Source organism: Vigna unguiculata, chromosome 8 (genome assembly GCF_004118075.2).
Source record: "Vigna unguiculata cultivar IT97K-499-35 chromosome 8, ASM411807v1, whole genome shotgun sequence".
Lineage (NCBI taxonomy): Eukaryota > Viridiplantae > Streptophyta > Magnoliopsida > Fabales > Fabaceae > Vigna > Vigna unguiculata.
This window is the reverse complement of record NC_040286.1, coordinates 7,010,148-7,029,142: the sequence shown is the minus strand read 5'-3', so window position 1 is coordinate 7,029,142 and position 18,995 is coordinate 7,010,148. Positions and strand designations below refer to the sequence as shown.

General features: G+C 33.4%; 1 protein-coding gene across 1 annotated transcript; it reads left to right on the top strand.

Annotated features, from left to right (window-relative positions):
• Nucleotides 1-17,478: 17,478 nt before the first annotated feature.
• Nucleotides 17,479-18,321, top strand: LOC114195419 (proline-rich receptor-like protein kinase PERK10). The gene has a single exon (XM_028085886.1). The coding sequence runs from the start codon at nt 17,543-17,545 to the stop codon at nt 18,185-18,187; it is 645 nt and encodes a 214-aa protein (XP_027941687.1). The 5' UTR covers nt 17,479-17,542; the 3' UTR covers nt 18,188-18,321.
• The last annotated feature ends 674 nt before the right edge of the window (nt 18,322-18,995 follow it).

Sequence of the window (18,995 nt, the reverse complement as noted above, 5' to 3'; positions counted from 1 at the left end):
GGACTGGAAGAACTTGTTATGAATGCTATATCACATGTGGGGGGAAAAGATTCTGCAAAGATAATCTGTTGGTTGCTGGTGATATCATTCAATTTGGAATGGACAATAAGAAGAAAAATGTAATCCATGTAGTTAAGGTTTAAACTGTAAAGCCTTATGTAGTAGTTTGAACACCTGGAATACTTTAGTATGTTTTAACCATACATCTATATATTTTATTTATTGTGTTAATATTGTGTGCTCAATATTGTTAATATGTTTATCCGTAGTTATATTTTTGTTTTTATATCCGTTATTGAATTTCCTTTGTCGATGATGACTTGGTCTTTAATAAACAATTAATTGTTATTTTGTTTTCAACAATGAGATCCAAGTTTAATTGTTATTTTGTTTTCAACAATGACGTACAACTGTTTTATGATAAACTATAATCAACTTGTTTAAAAAAATTTCAATTACTCAAGTTTTGTATAATTTATTTTAATAGTAATAGTTTGTACATTTTAAAAGTAATTTTTCATTACGTATTGTAGAAATATATAATTATAACAAAATGTATAATCCTACTATATGTATTACAAAATTTCAAACATATGATTATCATTACAACAGATGTTGAAAATTTAACAAAGAATTATTCACCATTGCTTTCTACATATTGGTAATGGTTTTTATTAGTTCTTCGTCCATAAATTGATCTAAAATATGTTAGTTGGAACCGTGTAATTGACTCTTGTACAATTATGCTGTTTGTTATTAATAATTAGAATAACCTAGGACCTATAGATTTATATTCAGCACTCATCTGCGGATTTGAAATTACATCAAATCCATTAGTTTGTTTCGTTGTTGGTATGATAACGCCGTTAGGTTGAAGATATTCTATTATGTAGTCAGAATTAATATATAAATATTTTACAGTCACGTTGTTATGTAATGGAGGTGCATAAATGAATTATCGTGGTGTTGTTAGTTAAATTAAGGATGAGTTGGTGGATGGGTTGGTTTTGTCTTAAATACAATGTTGCATATGTGGAGTAATGGTACAAAGCAATGGTAAAGCTTCGTGGTTTCGACAGTACTTCCTACAGTCGTTCATGTCATTCAGCTTGTATGAACAAAGCAGAAATGGGACCAGAGAACAAAATATGGATCAATCTGGGTAAGAATTACTCCTCCATCACTGTGATTTGCCTATGAATTTGGGGACAATGAAAAATTTGTAAATTTGTCTTTAAATATTCATGAATAAGATAATTACCTACTCTGTCGATCGTTATTGGATTTAGCACATCAAGTGTATACCAAATTTGTTTCTGTGATATTTATTTACTTACTGTTTTCAGGAATTCTTAATCTGGTATCTAACAACGTGGAGATTGATATTTCATTGTTGGGAATTGATATCGTGATTTCTAACTTCCAGCATGGGTAGATGTTTCACGCATCATTGGCCTGCTTGGATGTATGTCCAAATAAAGTAAGTCTCTGTCTCAATGTTTAATACTATATCATATTGCTAAACACTACTGGACAAAATATTTTGAAATTCATAACTAAAGATTGCTAAGCTATACATTTTGGAAGACTTCTTTGTAAACAACATTTGTTGTTTTGCTGCATCTTTTGTTGTCATTGTCATGGATTAATATCTTTAATCCAGATTTACTTTGAACTCTAGAAATTGCAACGTAGAGCTGACCGTGGCTAAATACGGGTGTCGGCAAATACAATCCGACAAAACCTAGTGACTAACCTTGAGATTTGTTTATTGTCATTGCATATGAGAGCATGATGGGAAATTGCTTTTAATTAGCTTAAATGGCCATGGAGACTGGGACGGAGACATTGACATTCGAGGAATATAAATTTCTTGTCCATCCTTGTTACCTGTTATCAATTTAGCACCTATGACATAGTTTGCAAGTCTGGTCACGATCAATCTGCTTCCATTGCATAATCCTGTAGCTTGGTTCAAGTTTCTCAAAAGCATTATAGGTACTCTGTAACATACTCCAATCTTTAGTTTGATCTTATGGTTAGGAAGTCCAGACATACTAAGTGAATTTAGGAACTCAGAGGTGATATTGCTATAAGCATCACTTGAAGCAGATTCATCCACTGAATCAGAGCTAAGATATTCTTTTTCTTCCCCTGTAAACAATTGTTAGATATATAAATAAGACTATTATTAATACCAATCATACCAACATGTACCATTATAAATTCATGACTTCCATTGGCATACCTGGAATTAGTGATAGCATGTATTCATTGATTTGATTGACAATCTCAATTCTACTTGCTAATATTTCTCTGCTCTGCAAAAATGATTCTTCTGTGTACTTGTGAATTAAATATGGATATGTTGTATTCACAATTGCCTCTATCAGGTCATTGAACTCTGAAATCAGAAATTCCTTGGGTATTTCGACTTCTACTAAACCGTCATTTGGTTCTTCTAACTTACCATCACCAATTTTAACAATCCAATCTGAGAATTCCTGAATCTCGGATGCAGTACTACTTTGTAAACCTCATTGTAGCAGACGCAGATTTTTTGTCAATGTTAGAACTTCACAGTGATCCCAAAGATAAGATGCATTAATTGTGGAATTTACAATATCGGACCTGCTACCTCCAGGAATAACAGGAAGGATTTGCCTAAAGTCACCTCCGAATACTATCACTTTTCCACCAAAAACAACATTCTCTTTTGTCATACCACTCATTATGTCATTCAAAATTCTATCTAATGCTTCAAAACAATATTTGTGTGTCATTGGAGCTTCGTCCCAAATAATAAGTTCAGCTTTCTTTAACAACTCTGAAGCTTCAGATCCTTGTTCGATATTGCAAACTGAATTATCTAATGTTGGTACTGGTATCTTAAATTTAGAATGTGTTGTTCGTCCTCCTGGTAGTAATAGAGAAGCTATTCCACTTGAAGCAACTGTCAGTACAATTTTTCCTTCAGAACGAAATGCTGATGACAGTGTTCTCCACATGAAAGTTTTTCCAGTTCCACCATATCCATATAGAAAGAATACTCCTCCTTATTTATTTAGAACGGCCTTACTAATCTTTTCAAAAATTTGCTTTTGTTCACCTGAAAGGAATTGTTATGACAGTTGTTAAATAATGTCATTTTCGTTTAAAGTAATACAATAAGAAAGAACATAGATTTTGAACCTGTCATTGATCTTAAGTTGGATTGGAACAATTCTCGTTGCTCATCAATGTTATAATTCAGTTCTGCATAAATAAGCCTATTTCCACAATTTTGGACAACAAGATCATTTGGGTATGGCATGGTTGGGAAGAATTTTAAACTGCTTCTATTATCTTCAAGCAATTTTTCTATCTCGATCAAAGTCAGGTTTTGGAGCATTTCTGTTCCAATGGTTAAATCTACGTACAAATAATTTATAGAATTTCTTGTTATTGGGACAGTGAACTCAATTGGCTACACTCTTGACTCGGATTAACTTCATTGCCAAAACATCTACAAGTAGAAAATTTAAATGATTATAATACAATATATGTTAAACATAATGTTAGTATCTAAAATATAAAAAAACATACTCTATCCATTGCTCCCTGAATCGAACTAACTCAGCACATTCTTCACCCATAAAGAGCTTTGAACCATTCCAGGAATTGGATATTGAGACTGGCCACCGTCCTAAATTAACAGCAAGATCAGCAAAAAAAAAAAAAACCACAAAACACACAAATAAAATGGACAAACCTGAACACGGCTTAATCTTAGCCTGTGTCAACAGAACGACAAAAAGATAGGAATCTGGTTCACCCTTCCAATTACTCATAAACTTGAAGTAATATGAATCCCACAACGTACAACCAATGATTGCAGAACTGTAAAAAATGCGACAATATCAAGTCATAAATGAGAATACAACAATATTAAAAAACATAGTAAATAATTACTAACCTCATATCCCTTATATTAAAGACCACATTCTTCGACTGAGGATTACACCTCACATTATCAACCACTCCAATAATATCTAAAACAAAGAATAACAACCCATTCAACTCATAATCTTCATATACTAAATTCCAAAGAACAACATCATATGTATATACCATACACCAGATCAACAGAGTAATTTCCATCCACTATATCTTCAATACTTTTGAAGTTGTAAACGTTTAGTGGAATACTCAAAATTGGTTGTTGTTTTATAGTTGTTGCCCCAATGAACAACAATTTGTAAGGATGTTCACATACCCGAAATTGTCCTTGATTTTTCAATATCTTAAACTTATGCATTATATAGGTTTGACCCTCTACCACTTTTTCTTCCCACAAACATAAATCCTCCTTTTTTTACCATGGCAGGAATCATATCACCCTGGAAAAAAAAAGCATAAAAATAGCAACACATAAAACAGCATCACAATTGCATTACCTTCTGATCCAAAAGAATCAACTCCATATGACGACTATTATCCCGGTTTTGAACAAATCACAAGTCTTTCACTCTAACAGCAAGTTTCAATGTTTCTTTCTTGTCATCAATATCTTTGATGAGATCAAGTTTTCTCGTCATCAGAAGATACAAACACAACCTACACCAAGTTAACATACAAGCAACGTAATAACACCAACTACAGAATCTGACAAAAAAATAACAGCAACTCTTAAACGGAAAGAACAAACAGAAACCATAACTCATGAAGATGGGGTAAGATACTGCAGAACGGAGAGTAAAAACTGAGGAAGAAGGAAAGAACCCAGCTGAAACAATTTTTAAAATACAGAACAATGAACTTTGATCGTAAAGGAACGGAGCTCATTAATTAATCCATGCAAATCAATCAAATCATGCAGTACTCCTCCATCTAAGGCGGGAAACCGAAAATGAATTCTTTGGCCACACAATCGAACGAAATCGAAGCTTGATCATAGGGGTACATTCGTCAGAAACAAAAATGAAAATGGCCAGATCACGGAAGAAGCAAACTTACCAAAAAACCTAAAAATGGGACAGCTGTCAAGAATGTAAATTGGGGTATTTGGGTCTTTTCCAGAAGTCATTGTTTTATTATATTTTAGACATTGTCAATAATTCATTTTATATGTTTTGTGCTTTGACCTTTAATGGACTCTCATTTATGTTTTACTAGACTATGTGTACTGGATTATTTTTCCATGTTTTCAACTTTTATGATAAGAATAATCTGGCATTTGTTTTCTCATCTCAGTCGTACGTTTCTTTTTCATCAGTGTCATTTTTCTTATAAAGAACGAAATCTATTGTCTTCTCTTGAATTGATAAACGTTGAGAACCTTGTTCATACTTTTTATTTTCATTCTCTGCCTTAGGAGACAATATATAATACATTATTTTATTTTTTTATTGTTTAAATTTATTAATATATTCTCACAATTTTTATTTTGATTTTAATATTATGCATACAACTACTTTTATAATCACTTATGAAAATAAAAAAATTGTGAATCCATATTTTTCATACTCGAAGTAACTGATAGTAAATAGTGAAAAGGAAAACAATTACCTTGTGTGTTTGGATGAAACATTTCAACAATATTGAGAAATTGAAATGTATTATATTGAATCTTTTGCAATTAAATTCCCTTCATTTTCTAAATAATTTATTTGGATAAATAAATTAAAACACCTTATATTTTAATTTCTTGTTTGGATAAAACAATTGCATTTCTTATGAGACAAAATTTCATTTAACAGTATTGGTTTTAGGCTTAATTAAGTTTTGATTCATGATAAATTTGGAAATGAGCTCGACAACCTAGGTGGATGGGGTCGACCCAATGACCCAACCGAACTGGTCTGACCCGATGACCTAGACAGGTCGGGCCAACCGAGAAACCCCGATGGGCTGGACCGTCTCGACGATCCAAACAAGCCTGATTAGTTGGACGACCCATACGGGCCGATTGTGCCCATCAAGTTCGTCGACCTGGGTAAAGTATTATTAAATATTATTAATAATATTTAATATATTAAAAAAAATTAATAATATATTTTTCATATTTAAGAAGAAAGTCCATGGGCTAGCTTGGTCCATAGGGCTTTTGTGGGATTTTTTGCTCTGTGGGCTTCTTTAATATGGGACTTTTTGGTCTCGTGGGCTTTTTTAGCCTTAGCCCACTTGGGCTAGGGCCAAACCCTGTGGATTGGGCCAAATTGACAACTCTACAAGAGAGTCCAGACTGTGAGGTTGAGTGTGAAAAATTTCAAATTTCATCTATTTTGAAGGATTTGAATTTATACTACTTTAGCTAATTGAAATACTTCAAAAAATGTTTGCATTTTAAATGCTTTTTAATTTTTCTATCCAAACAAAACATTTCATTAGAAAGAAATCTAAATTCTTCAAAAAAATGAATTGCTTCACTAAAATACTTTATCCAAACACACCATTAGGATTACCTATGATCGTTGAAGCATTGATCAGATGCTTGAGGTGCTCATGGAGATCATCTTACCGGTGAGTAGAGAGGTTCACTTTTATATTCTCAATTAAATTCGTGTTTGTTGGGTGCATTTTTTACACACCATTACTCCAATCTTTTCATCTCCTAATCTAACTTTACACATCAAAGTTTTTCTTCTTCTTTATGTTGAGGTTTTAAGTCAACTCATGAGAAGAATATGGATTGCAATAGTACAAATTATTTGGAACCAAGGGAATAAAATTACATTCAAGGATAAAGGGTAGATACAAAGAAGATTTTCAACTTAGAAGGGATTGGATTATAAATAAGTCTCCAAAAACTCATTTTGTTAGGATCGCATAGCATAATGTTTGTGCGGACAAATTCAAGAGGGAAGGTGAAGTGAGTTTTTAATAAAAAATTGTGTTTTTAAAATTTTTCTCTTATAATATCAAAGTTCAATTAAATTTTTTTCCTTTATTTTAATAATCATAATAAAATAGAGGGGGTAGGGAAGAGAAAATTGCATAAGGTATTTTATATTGGTTCAGATAAAAAAAGCCATATATCCAATTGTTAGTCTCTCCAAAGAGGGATTAACTCAATCACTAAAAATAAACCAAACTTAAAATCACAAAAATAATAGTTTAGGATAGAAAGTACCTCTCTTAAAGCCACAAGAGAAGAAAGACACCTCCCTTCAAATCCACAAGAGATGAACACCTCATTTGAGTCACACAAAGAATGAAGAGACATCTCCTAAATCACACAAAAGATGAAGAAACACCTCCTTTGAATCACACAAAGGATGAATAGTTTTACATAACAACAAGAACAACAACACTCAATCACTCAAGATTCTACTTGATAAAAGTTATAACTCTACCCACACCAAGTTTCCAAAGCCGTATAGAGAGTTCTCAACTTCTCTAATGTCTATCTTTTGTAAAATGAATTCTCACCTTTATTTATAGAAGCCACTTTCGAAATTAGGTTAAAAATATGAAAAGTTAAGTTACAACTGTCGTTGATAATCAATTATCATAAGTGATATCATAAGTGATAATTGACTATCATAAAGGTTTTTCTCGAAAATCATTTTTATTGAGATAATCGATTATCACATGAGATAATTGATTATTCTAGTGAGTTTTGCAAAATTTAGAACTTTCTCAATGATGCTCTACTCCTTGAGTTTTGCCTTTTGACTCTTGGCCTAATAATTTAACTATTTTAAATAAGATACACAGATTACAAGAGTTTAACAACTAAACTACTAAAATCTCAAGTCTTCAATGTATCTTTTGAATTCAAGCATTCTTTAAGTCTTCCGTATTTTTTCATGAATCATCATTAGGTCTTCCATACTTCTTCATAAGTCATCATCATCATCATCAAAACTCTTTATTGAAGCAAGATGTTCATTTTTTCTTTTGTCAACACATTTCACAAGGTATTTCTATCTGAAAGAATATGCAAAAGTAGTCTCATCTGGTTTGGGAAATAAGCATGTGACTAAGAAGGTGACCACTACAAAAAAAGCATATTGCTAATGAAGACAATTTGTCGATTATAGCAAAAATTCGTTTGTAAATCATGATTATCGATGGAATAGCGACAACCAGAGATTTGTTGATAAAGTGGTTATTGATAAACTACTTATCTTAATTCATATGTACGCAAAAGTTGTTACTTTTCACTGTTCTCACAATATGTTCAAATGCTTAGTCTAAGAAATTGTAAAAACCATCACTATATGTGTACACGTAAACCACATACACAATGTAACATACGTTAAAGCCAAAAACTAATCACATGAAAATATAATCATTCAATCCTAATATCTTTCTCAATTACGAACTTAAAAAAAATGTATATTTTAACAAATGACTTACAAAACCGATAAACCTACCCAAGGCGTAAGCAAAATCACCACCCTTTCCAACGTACGAACAACACCTCCAGTATACAAAAAATAACCAAGATCTTGTTTTTCCCAATCACCACCCTCCCATATAGCCATTCACAAATAACTTCCTATGCTGCCTATGGCCAACAATTTATAATCAAAGCCCTCGTAATAGAACAAACCACTTATCACAAACAATGGCAACCTCCACGACTACCAACCTTTTCTTCAAAACTAATGCCTTTACCCAAAAATTGTTAATCAATCATTGGGATACAATATATATGAAGGTTATAAATCATATTTATAACACACAGCGAAAATTATTAGACATATTTTAGTTAAATCATGCATACAGGATATTAAGGAGACAAAAAAAAAAAAAAAATTCTAAGGAAAAATACCTTAATTGACAATAATGATTCCGAGAAATTTTTCCTTTAAACATATGAAGACCTTATGCGTGTATTCACGCTAAGACTGATCTTTGTTGTGTCAACATTTGACCCGTGGAAAATCAATAAAATAAAACACAGAAGAGATAATTATTTGTGAAACTCTATTTTAGTCGTCACACTTAGAATTTAGCAAACAAAACTAGTTGTATTAGTGTCATTTCTTTTTATAAAGAACATAATTTATTGTCTTCTCTTGAATTGATAAAAGTTGAGAACCTTTTTCATAGTTATGATTTTTCACTCTTCGCCTTAGGATACTAAACATAATAAATCCTTATATTTTTTATTGTTTAAATTTACTAATATATTCTAATTTTTTTATTAATATTATGCATACATCTACTTTGATAATCACTAATGAAAATAAAAAAAGGTTGTGAATCCATATTTTTCACACTCAAAGTAACTAAATAGTAAATGGTGAAAAAATTAAAACAATTAGGTCTACTAGATGTTGTGATAGTTGTACCACAAATTAGATGCTTAAGGTGCTCATGGACATCATCTTACAGGTGAATAGAGAGATTGACTTTTATATTCTCAATGAAATTCGTGTTTGTTGGGTGCATTTTTTACACATTATTTCCTAATCTAACTTTACACATCCAAGCTACAAAAGAAGTTGTTTACTTTTTTCTTTATGATGAGGTTTCAAGTCAACTCATGCAACGAATGTAGATTGAAATAGTACGAAGCATTTAGAACCAAAGGAATAAAACTACATTCAAGGATAGAGGGTAGATACAAAGAAGATTTTAAACTTAGAAGGTTTTAGAATATAAATAAGTCTCCAAAAGCTCATTTCACATACTCTAAGGGTGTGTTTGGACGATGCAATTTAAGAGGGTAATTCATTTATTTGGAGAATTTAAATTTCTTCTAAGTAAAATGACTTGTTTGGATGAAGAAATTAGAAGAGAATTGAAATTGAGTAATTTTAAGAAGGTATTTCAAATCACTAAAATAGTAGAATTTGAAATTCACTCAAAAAGAAAGGAAATTGAAATTCCACAATTTTTGAAATTCATCAATGTTCAAGATTAGAGGTGTCAATTTGCCTCAGATGACCTAGATGATCGAGACGAGTCGGGCCAGCCCAATGACATACACAGACCGGGTTGGCCTGACGATAAAACAAGTCCGACGATAAAGACGGGTCAGGCAGGCGAACGATCAAGGCGGGCTGGGCAGGATTGACTACCAAAACGGGCCGAACGACCCAAATGGGCCAGACGGCCTAGATGACCCAAATGAGCCCAATAATCAAGACAGGTCGGGCGAGCTTGAAGACCCACACGGGCTGGATGGGTCTGACAACTCAAACGGGTTGTGCAGGCCCGATGACCTAGACGGGTCGGGTGAGCCCGACAACCAAGACGGGTCGGCAAGCTCGACAATTAAGACGAGTCGGGTGGGCCCAATAACCTATATGGGCTAGGGGGCCCAACGACGCATACAGGTCAGGCTGGGTCGATGACCTTAACGGGCCTGATCGACCCAACAACCCAAATGAGCTTGACCGACCCGACAACTAAAATGGGCCTGACCGACCCGACGACCTAGATGGGCCTGACCGGCTCGACGATTCAAACCAGCCTGATATGCTCGACGATCCTAACAGGTTCGATCAGCCTGACGATCCTAATGGGGCTGATTGGCCCGACGAACTTAAGGGTTGGGCTGGACTAGCCTGACGAACTAGACGAGCTCGACGATGTAGAGTCAGGCCAAGTCGAAGACCTTAATTTGATTGAATTTAAATATTTTAAGTTGACAATTATATTTGTTAAATTTAAATTCAAAATTTATATATTAAAATAAATATTATTAAAATGAAATTTTATCTCATAAGAGAAATTCAATTATTTTATCCAAACAAGAAATTGAAATGTAAGGTATTTCAATTACTCTATCCAAACAGATTATTTAAAAAAGGAAGGAAATTCAATTGCAAGAATTTCAAATACAATACATTTCAATTTCTTTGAATTGTTAAAATGCATCGTCCAAACACAAGGTAAAGGTATTTCTATCTAAAGAAATACGCAAAAGTAGACTTGTCTAGATTGGGAAGTAAGCAAGTGGCTAGGAAGGTAAACACTACAAGAAAATCACATATTGTTGATTAGCACAATCCATCTGTTATAGCAAAATTTAATTAGTAAATTTTATTTATCTATGGTGTACCAATAACCAAATATGTTGGTAAAGTGGTTGTTAGTAAACATTACCAGTGGATAGAGAAATCTATCAGGAATTATCGATGGTCACAAAAACCTCAATAAGTGTTCATCAGTAAATATCTTAATTATCAATAAATATCGACCATCGGTAATATCTGTTGGTAAAATATGCGAGGTGGTCTCCTTTGTCCTCATTTTCCTCCTTTTCTTTCTCTTTTTTTTATTCATCTTATTCCTCCTTTCCTCATTATCGTCGTCGCGCCACCATTGCTACCTCCACCTCATCCTCGTCCTTCTCTTTCCCTTTTCTAATTTGTCTTCCTTTTTCCTCTTTATCTCCATCCACCTCTTTCTCTAATTCCAGCAACCACCATCACTGGCATCCTCTACCTCTATATCACCAACATTCATCCACGTCACCAGCACGCCACCACGTCAATGCCTACCTGCTGCCACCTCACCTCCATTTTCTCCACCACCACCTACTTCTCCTCCTTCTACTCCTCCTCTTATTCTTTTCTTCCTATTCTCCTTATTTTCTTCTTATCTTCTTCCAACTCATATCTCCCCTTAATATACAAAAAACTCCATCAAATGGACGAGAAATTTGTCGCCTAAATTGTTGACAAATTTATCGAGAAAATGAGACCATCGATAATTGTAATGATATCCATATTTATGACAACATTAATTTTGATATCCATATTTATGATAACATTAAATATCATGAATTGATTGTTATTTAGCAGATCAAAATGTTGTATATATGCAGGTAAAATTATGTACATACAAGTAACCACCAAAATATATTGGTCGCTAACTTTTTTATTTTGTCACTGATTTAGTCACTGAAATAGATTGGTCGCTAAATGTTTTTTTGTCACCAATTTAGGAATCAAAAATTATTTTAATTATCACATCTACGACCAAATTTTCTTAAAATTTAATAACTTTTTGCACGTTAGCAACCGAAAAAAGAGATGTTATTTTCTTTTATTTTTGTAACACCCCAGATGGATATTACTAGATATAGCTTATTCTCATAAAATTTTCTTTAAGAAACTCAGACATTATAATAAGTTTCCAAGCGCGGGAAAATTTAAAACTTTTCTCGCTATAATCCATTCATACTGTCCAATCTTTATTACATGTCCATAATAGATAAAACATCATAATGTCTATTACAAAATGTAGGAAAGCATAATATAATGAAAATCCCCATCGGTAGCTCCGCTCTGTCGCTAAGCATAAGCATTATCACATGAATTCACATTTGCTCCCACGTAACATGTCACGTGATCATCGCCAAACACAAACACACAAACAAAAAAGGGTGAGCTGAAAGAGAAAAATAATGCAAACAATAAAATAATAAGAATTGCCTTCACCCAATTCAACTTAGTTAATTTTAGTTTATTGACCCTTTCGTAACAAGATACTTCCAATCTCATAACCTATATGAGAAAGATTCCACCACAACCTTGGTCCTCAGGGATTATCATGCTCCCACGAACCTACCCGCTCGTGGTCCAACTCTACGAACCTCCCCGCCCGTAGTCCAACTCTACGAACCTGCCCGCTCGTAGTCCAACATGTGTGAACACCTACTATGAACCTCCCCGCTCATAGTAGCCTTAGGTGTGAGCTCGGAACATACGAACCTACCCGTTCGTATCCCCACACAAGAGTACAACAGATACGGATCTCCCCGCCCGCATCAATCACGCATCTCACAACTCTGTTATGAACCTCCCTGCTCGTAACCAATCCAGCATATCCCTGACCAAGCTATCAAGAAAAGGAAAGAAAACGTCCATGCAAATCCATCTGCAAAGGACCCCTGCCACTGCACTCCCGCCTGGCGCCTCTCTATGAACCGCTAGGTGAACAGCTCCAGACCGCCTAATGGTATCCCCTCTTACCGCCAGGCGCCATTCCTCACAATTCTCTCTGTTGCGTGGCTCATCGCCTGACGGAGCTTCTTCTACCGCCCGACGCCACACCAGTAAAAATACTTCCCTATTGGTTTTTAACACCTCCAAGGATTTTCATACACATTCAACCATTTAATCTCACATCCAGATCACCAATTACAAGCATTTACAATACTACAGTCATCAATCATCAAATTAGCAAGCATCAAATTTACAATACTGCACCTCTTTACAAGAGCACTACTTTCATATCCTAATATTCCAACACACAGTTTATAACAGTACTCATCACCAACTTTCATATGTTCTATCTCAAACTAATATGACACCTTAGCAATTATGTAATTCAAGCATTTCATATAAGCACAATTTCATACCAACAATCTGAGTACGCACACAACCCTACCAAAACAGTCCTACTGGAATACTCGTTCAATTTTCTCCAGCCCACATCATATTGTTCATATATCAACCCAACCCATTTGATAACTCTCTTACATCACACAAGTACCTCATTTTATTCTAACAATCATCCCCAACTCTCATAACTTTAATTTTTGATTCCTCACCACGCACCCCAACCCACTGGACATGCCAACCCGCTGCTGGCAGCTCGGAATCGCCTTGCAGTATATCAGGTACCGCCGGGCGACGCTTCAGTGATTCCAGAACCATTCAGGTTCCCTCACCTCTAAAGAATCTATCATCCCTAGTTTTCCCAATTAAATTTCTCATCACAGATTCAATTACATGTATCCATACATCAACACGCACTATTCAATTGTTATACAAACTGATTAAAGCTTCTTATTATCATATTGTCGGTTCACACTCATCACAATAGCAATCGGACATACTCCATAGGGATCATGGATTTGCACCCAACCCCATATTTATCATATTCTCACACATCAATTCCTAATCACATCAATAACATATTATCTGTATCATATAAGTGCAGCAGTCCAAGCATATTCTAAAAACATCAAAAATAGGTCAAATTATGCAGCTCCAGTGCGCGCCGCCTGGCAGGTCCTCCATGGCCGCCAGGCGATTCATCACAACCCAGAAAAACACTGTTAAATGTCGCGTCGCCTGGCGGAGCACTCTTAGCCGTCAGGCGGTTCTGGTAGTTTTTCCCAGAATTTACGAATTTCCACGCGAAAACGATAAAATGCAACTATCAAGCCACAAAATCATTCCAGAACAGTAAAAATACGAATAACAAACATGAACAGCTCCCCTTACCTGATGTTTACCCATTCGCATACACCTAAGTCATGCCGTTACATTCACAATATAATTGCCAAATAAAACAAAATTAATTAAATTTACTAATGGCCTACTTGGGACTTGAACCCAAGTCCCTTCAACATAATTAAGTGCTCCAAACCACTTAGGTTCCCATTATTTCTTGTTTAGAATTTATCAAAGAATTCTCCTAAGGTAGTCTCAACCTCTCATTTCTTTATTCCATTAATTATTAATTTTTCATAAATTTCCTGGATCTCACAATTTTTGCAACCAAAATAGTCACCAAAATTTCGGTGACTAAATTGGTTTCCATAGTAAATGATGACCAATTGTTTTAATAACAGATTAGCAACCGAAATTTCGATGACTATTTAGTAATATAATTTCAATTGAGTCTCTAATTTTTTTGTAACTATAGAATTTTCACTGTCACATATTTCCGATCATTATTTTGGTTGCTAAAGAATTTATGATTGATTTTAAACCTCTTAACCAAAATGTGATCGCTAAAATACTTCTTTTTAGTGACAACACCAACCAATAATGTCTTCATTTTGACAACTACTATAAATCATGTTTAAAACATTTTTGGTTAAATATTTTCTAAATGGCTCAATTTTGAAAATTGATTTATGTTTTAAAATCCTTTACCAATTTGTTTTACAAATTGAAATGGAATGACTTTTAAACGATAAAGTAATTTTAGACATCCAAAAGTCATTGAATTCAAAAAGAAAAAAGATGTTGAAAATGGGAGAATGACTTCTTTATTTTCATTTCAAATACTATAATTTTATTAAAAGCTATGTTTAAAAAATCATACAGTCCAGTATGGATTATGTTTCTCTATAGAGAAAACAAGGTTATTTTGCTAATAAACAAGGACCGAATCCTCATGATTTTGTGTATAAGAATTTAACAAAGATTTTAAATTATAACAATATATGTATTTTCTTTTCTTAAATTATAAAGAATTAAAACACAATTTTTTTTCTTAAGTTAAATTATCCTTTGCGTAAATACTTTATTTTTTTTCTATTTGTTTTTCTTCTTTTTCCTTATGCGTTTCTACCATTTTATCCGTAAAAGTAAAGAAAGTGTTTGCCGTTTTTTTTAAATCAATGTTTTAAAAACAAACTAAAGTTATAATATATATATATATATATATATATATATATATATATATATATATATATATATATATATATTACATAATTAACATATGCAATTAGTTCATAAAATTACTATTTATAAAGTTATTAGGTTTAATTTTATTAAATTTAACCCTTATTGCCAAATATAAATGCCTATTATCATGTTTTATTAATAAATGTAGTAATTACCTAAAACTTATGATGAATACTAAATTTTGGGAGATATATATTTGAGAGTGTTTATCCGACAATTGATCTTAAAATAATATGCCAAGTAGTTTAAAAAAAAAGTTCTCAAAATCAAGCAACCATGTCCTACTTACACCAAGTACATTTTTTTAAATCAAAGCACGCTTTAAGATAATTTCTAAGTTACATCTATATCATATGTTAATAACCGAGTTGTGATACATATCCCTTTTGTACAACATTAATTATCTCTCTCTTTTTTTTCTTATTTATATAAATTCTTTTATACTCTATTGTGTGCTTTATTTTCAGGTTTTTTTTTCCACAATGGTGTAATTTAGTTTTGCAATTTACCAAAGTGCTACAAATTTTTTTAAAATTCCAGCGAAAGATAAGTCGTGTCAAAATGACACGATTTCACAATGAAGAAGTCGTGCCAAGATAAACCGATTTTAATTAAAATGAGCTGAAGTCGTGCTAACATGGAGAGACTTCTTTGTTATTGAGAAGTCGTGCCAAGTCGAGACGACTTTAATTAAGTTTCTAAGCAAAATCGTGCCAAGATGGGAAGACTTCAGTATTAAATTATTAATGAATAAGTCATACCATATTGATAAGAAAGTCTTGCCATAATGGTACGACTTCAGTGTTAATATCGAAAACACGTACGTAAAATAAAAGTCAATAAAGAAAAAAAAAGTTAAAAAAAGGAAAAATTATTTGGTTGTGATAATATTAAATTGAATAAAGAAGTTAAAATTTTATTGTATATATATAAATTATACAAGATATACAAAGGTAAAGAAAAAGAAAAGAGTTTTTTAATAACAAATATATGAGATCCAATAATTTTTTGGTTGATATATATTAAAATAAAAGTGAACAACAAAGTCGGTAAACCGAAGTTACGAGAGTTACATAAAATAAAATTTCACTAGACAACAACATGAAGGTAATGATGACGATCTAGTTCAGAGCCTTCAAATAAGACCTAGACGGCAGCGAAGAAGACCTCCTTGTGACACAGACTCTCATAGATCACGCCCTATTATAAGAAACCAAAATCATCATGAAATTTTTAACTACTTATATGCATTATTATTTAACTAATTAATATCACTAAAAAAATATTTAATTTTTATTCAGCCAAAGTCGTCTCAATATGATACGACTTCTTCCTTATCAATATAACATTGAAGTCTCTCTAATATTGTACTAATATGGTACAACTTATTTATTAACAATTTAATACTGAAGTCTTTCCATATTGACACGACTTTGCTTAAAGCCTTAATTGAAGTCGTCCCAATATGGTATAACTTCTTTATTACAATTTAAGACTTAACTTTGTTTGGAAACTTAATTAAAATCGTCTCGACTTGGCACGATTTCTCAACAACAAAAAAGTCTTTCCATATTAATAAGACTTCAGTTTATTTTAATTAAAATCGATTTATCTTTGTACGACTTTTTCATTGTAAAATTGTGCATTTTGGCATGACTTACCCTTCATTAGAATTTTAAAATAATCTTCACCAGTTTGACAAATGCAAAACTAAATTATTGTGGAAAAAAAACCACACACATAATGCATCAAAAGTAAACTGGTCTGACATCACCAAGATGTTGACTTTTCCAATCATCACTCTGCACAAGAATCATAATCTTCTAAAGAGTATTGTTATCTTAACACTGGTTACACTTATTTGATATTAGAAAAAATGAAAATAAAATGTTAAAATAGTTTTCTCTTTCTTTAAAGAAAAAAAAATAATCGAAAGAGGAAGCAACTCAAGTCAAACAAGCTAAGTTAGTCCAAAAGAGAAGTGTTTTCCACTACAAACAAACCCTAACAAAACTTCGCATGAGAGTCAAGTTACAAAACATACCCAATATTTTTCTTATAAATTCATTGCTCGATAACACTCAAACCACAACAAACAAACCATCCTTTCAAAACATCAATTCATCCGCATAGAACAAAAACAACAAAATTAATTAAAAACGACCAAAATGGCTTCAATTCAACCCAACAACTTTTTCTACCCACGTTTCCCACCACCACCACCACCACCTTCACAATTCTACAACCCTCCACCACCACCGTCGCATTCATTTTCTCCTCCACCATCACCACCATTTAGATCACCACCGCCGCCGCCACCTCGTCCCATTGGTCCTTCTCCACCGCCACCACCTCGCCCGGTTCGTCCTCCCCCTGCCCCTCTTCCACCTTCTCCCTCTCCGAGCAACCCCACAGTCATAATAGTGGTGGTTGTCTCTGTGGGTGGGCTCTTTCTCCTCTCGATGCTCGCTTTTGCTCTATTCTGCTGCGTTCAGAGGACCACGAACAAGAAGAAGACGCAACAAGAAACCGATGTCGTTCACTTTCATGAACACAAAAGGGTGGAAGAAACCATCGTACCTGGTCCTTTCGGACGTGACACAGTGGTGGTAACTGTTGAAGATGACGTGCACATCGATGAAGAAATCAAAAAGAGTGAGAAAGTTGGTCACCACAATTTGCATGCCAAATCATCTTCTCCACCTGAACCAGATCAAGGTACTTCTACCAGCATTGTTCAGGTGGCAGCTACTCCTCCTTCTGCACCTCATCATCATGATGATCTTCATCACCAGCTTGAAAACAAGCCATGACTCAAACAATATGAACACACTTTTCCTCAGAGAACTGCATATCCTTGTCCAAAGACTCCTAACAAGGATCGTATAAATAAATATCAACATTCAACTCGTTTCCATGAATAAATAAATATCGTTCAATTTTTTCATTCTTTTCTGGGTTACTTTCGCATGGCAAACCCGTCACTTGTTAAATCTCCTTCTGCCTTCTCACAGTTCACGATTATAATTTAAATAACCAAAATGTAATATAGCTAAATTCCGATAATGGATCAGCTTTCTCCTATAGCTGTTCTTTTTGCCTTCTTTTGTTGCCATGGAAGTTGTTGCGGTGCCAGATACTCTTCATTTCATGGAATTTCCTGAAATAAAGAAAATTAGTGTCTGTATTGCATGGTATAAACAAGAGACGTTAAAGGTGCGAAAGTTAAGTTAGTAGTGTTTAAAGGTAATCGGCTACACACATATTAAATGTGACTTAAATTCATTAATAATTTTCAAATTAATTTTTAATTAAAATAATTTGGTGTCAACTAAACTAATAGAAATGCATTTTTATTTTAAGTGTATCCAATTAAATTTTTATAAACCCTTTTTTTTAAATTACGCATGTAACCGATTACAATCTATTCGTAATCGATTACATTCAATCCAAAAACACGGTAACGCATGCAGTAATCGATTATATTGGAAGGTAATCGATTACAAATAAAAATTCGTTCTCCCCCTACACGATTTCAAGTGAAAACGTACTGTCCCCTCACGATTTTTTTTTTAAGATCGTACACCCCCACACGATTTCACCCATTGACCCAATTTGAAC

Bases quoted from the DNA above. Each gene is read 5' to 3' on its own strand.
- LOC114195419 (XM_028085886.1), top strand. From the start codon at position 17,543: ATGGCTTCAATTCAACCCAACAACTTTTTCTACCCACGTTTCCCACCA.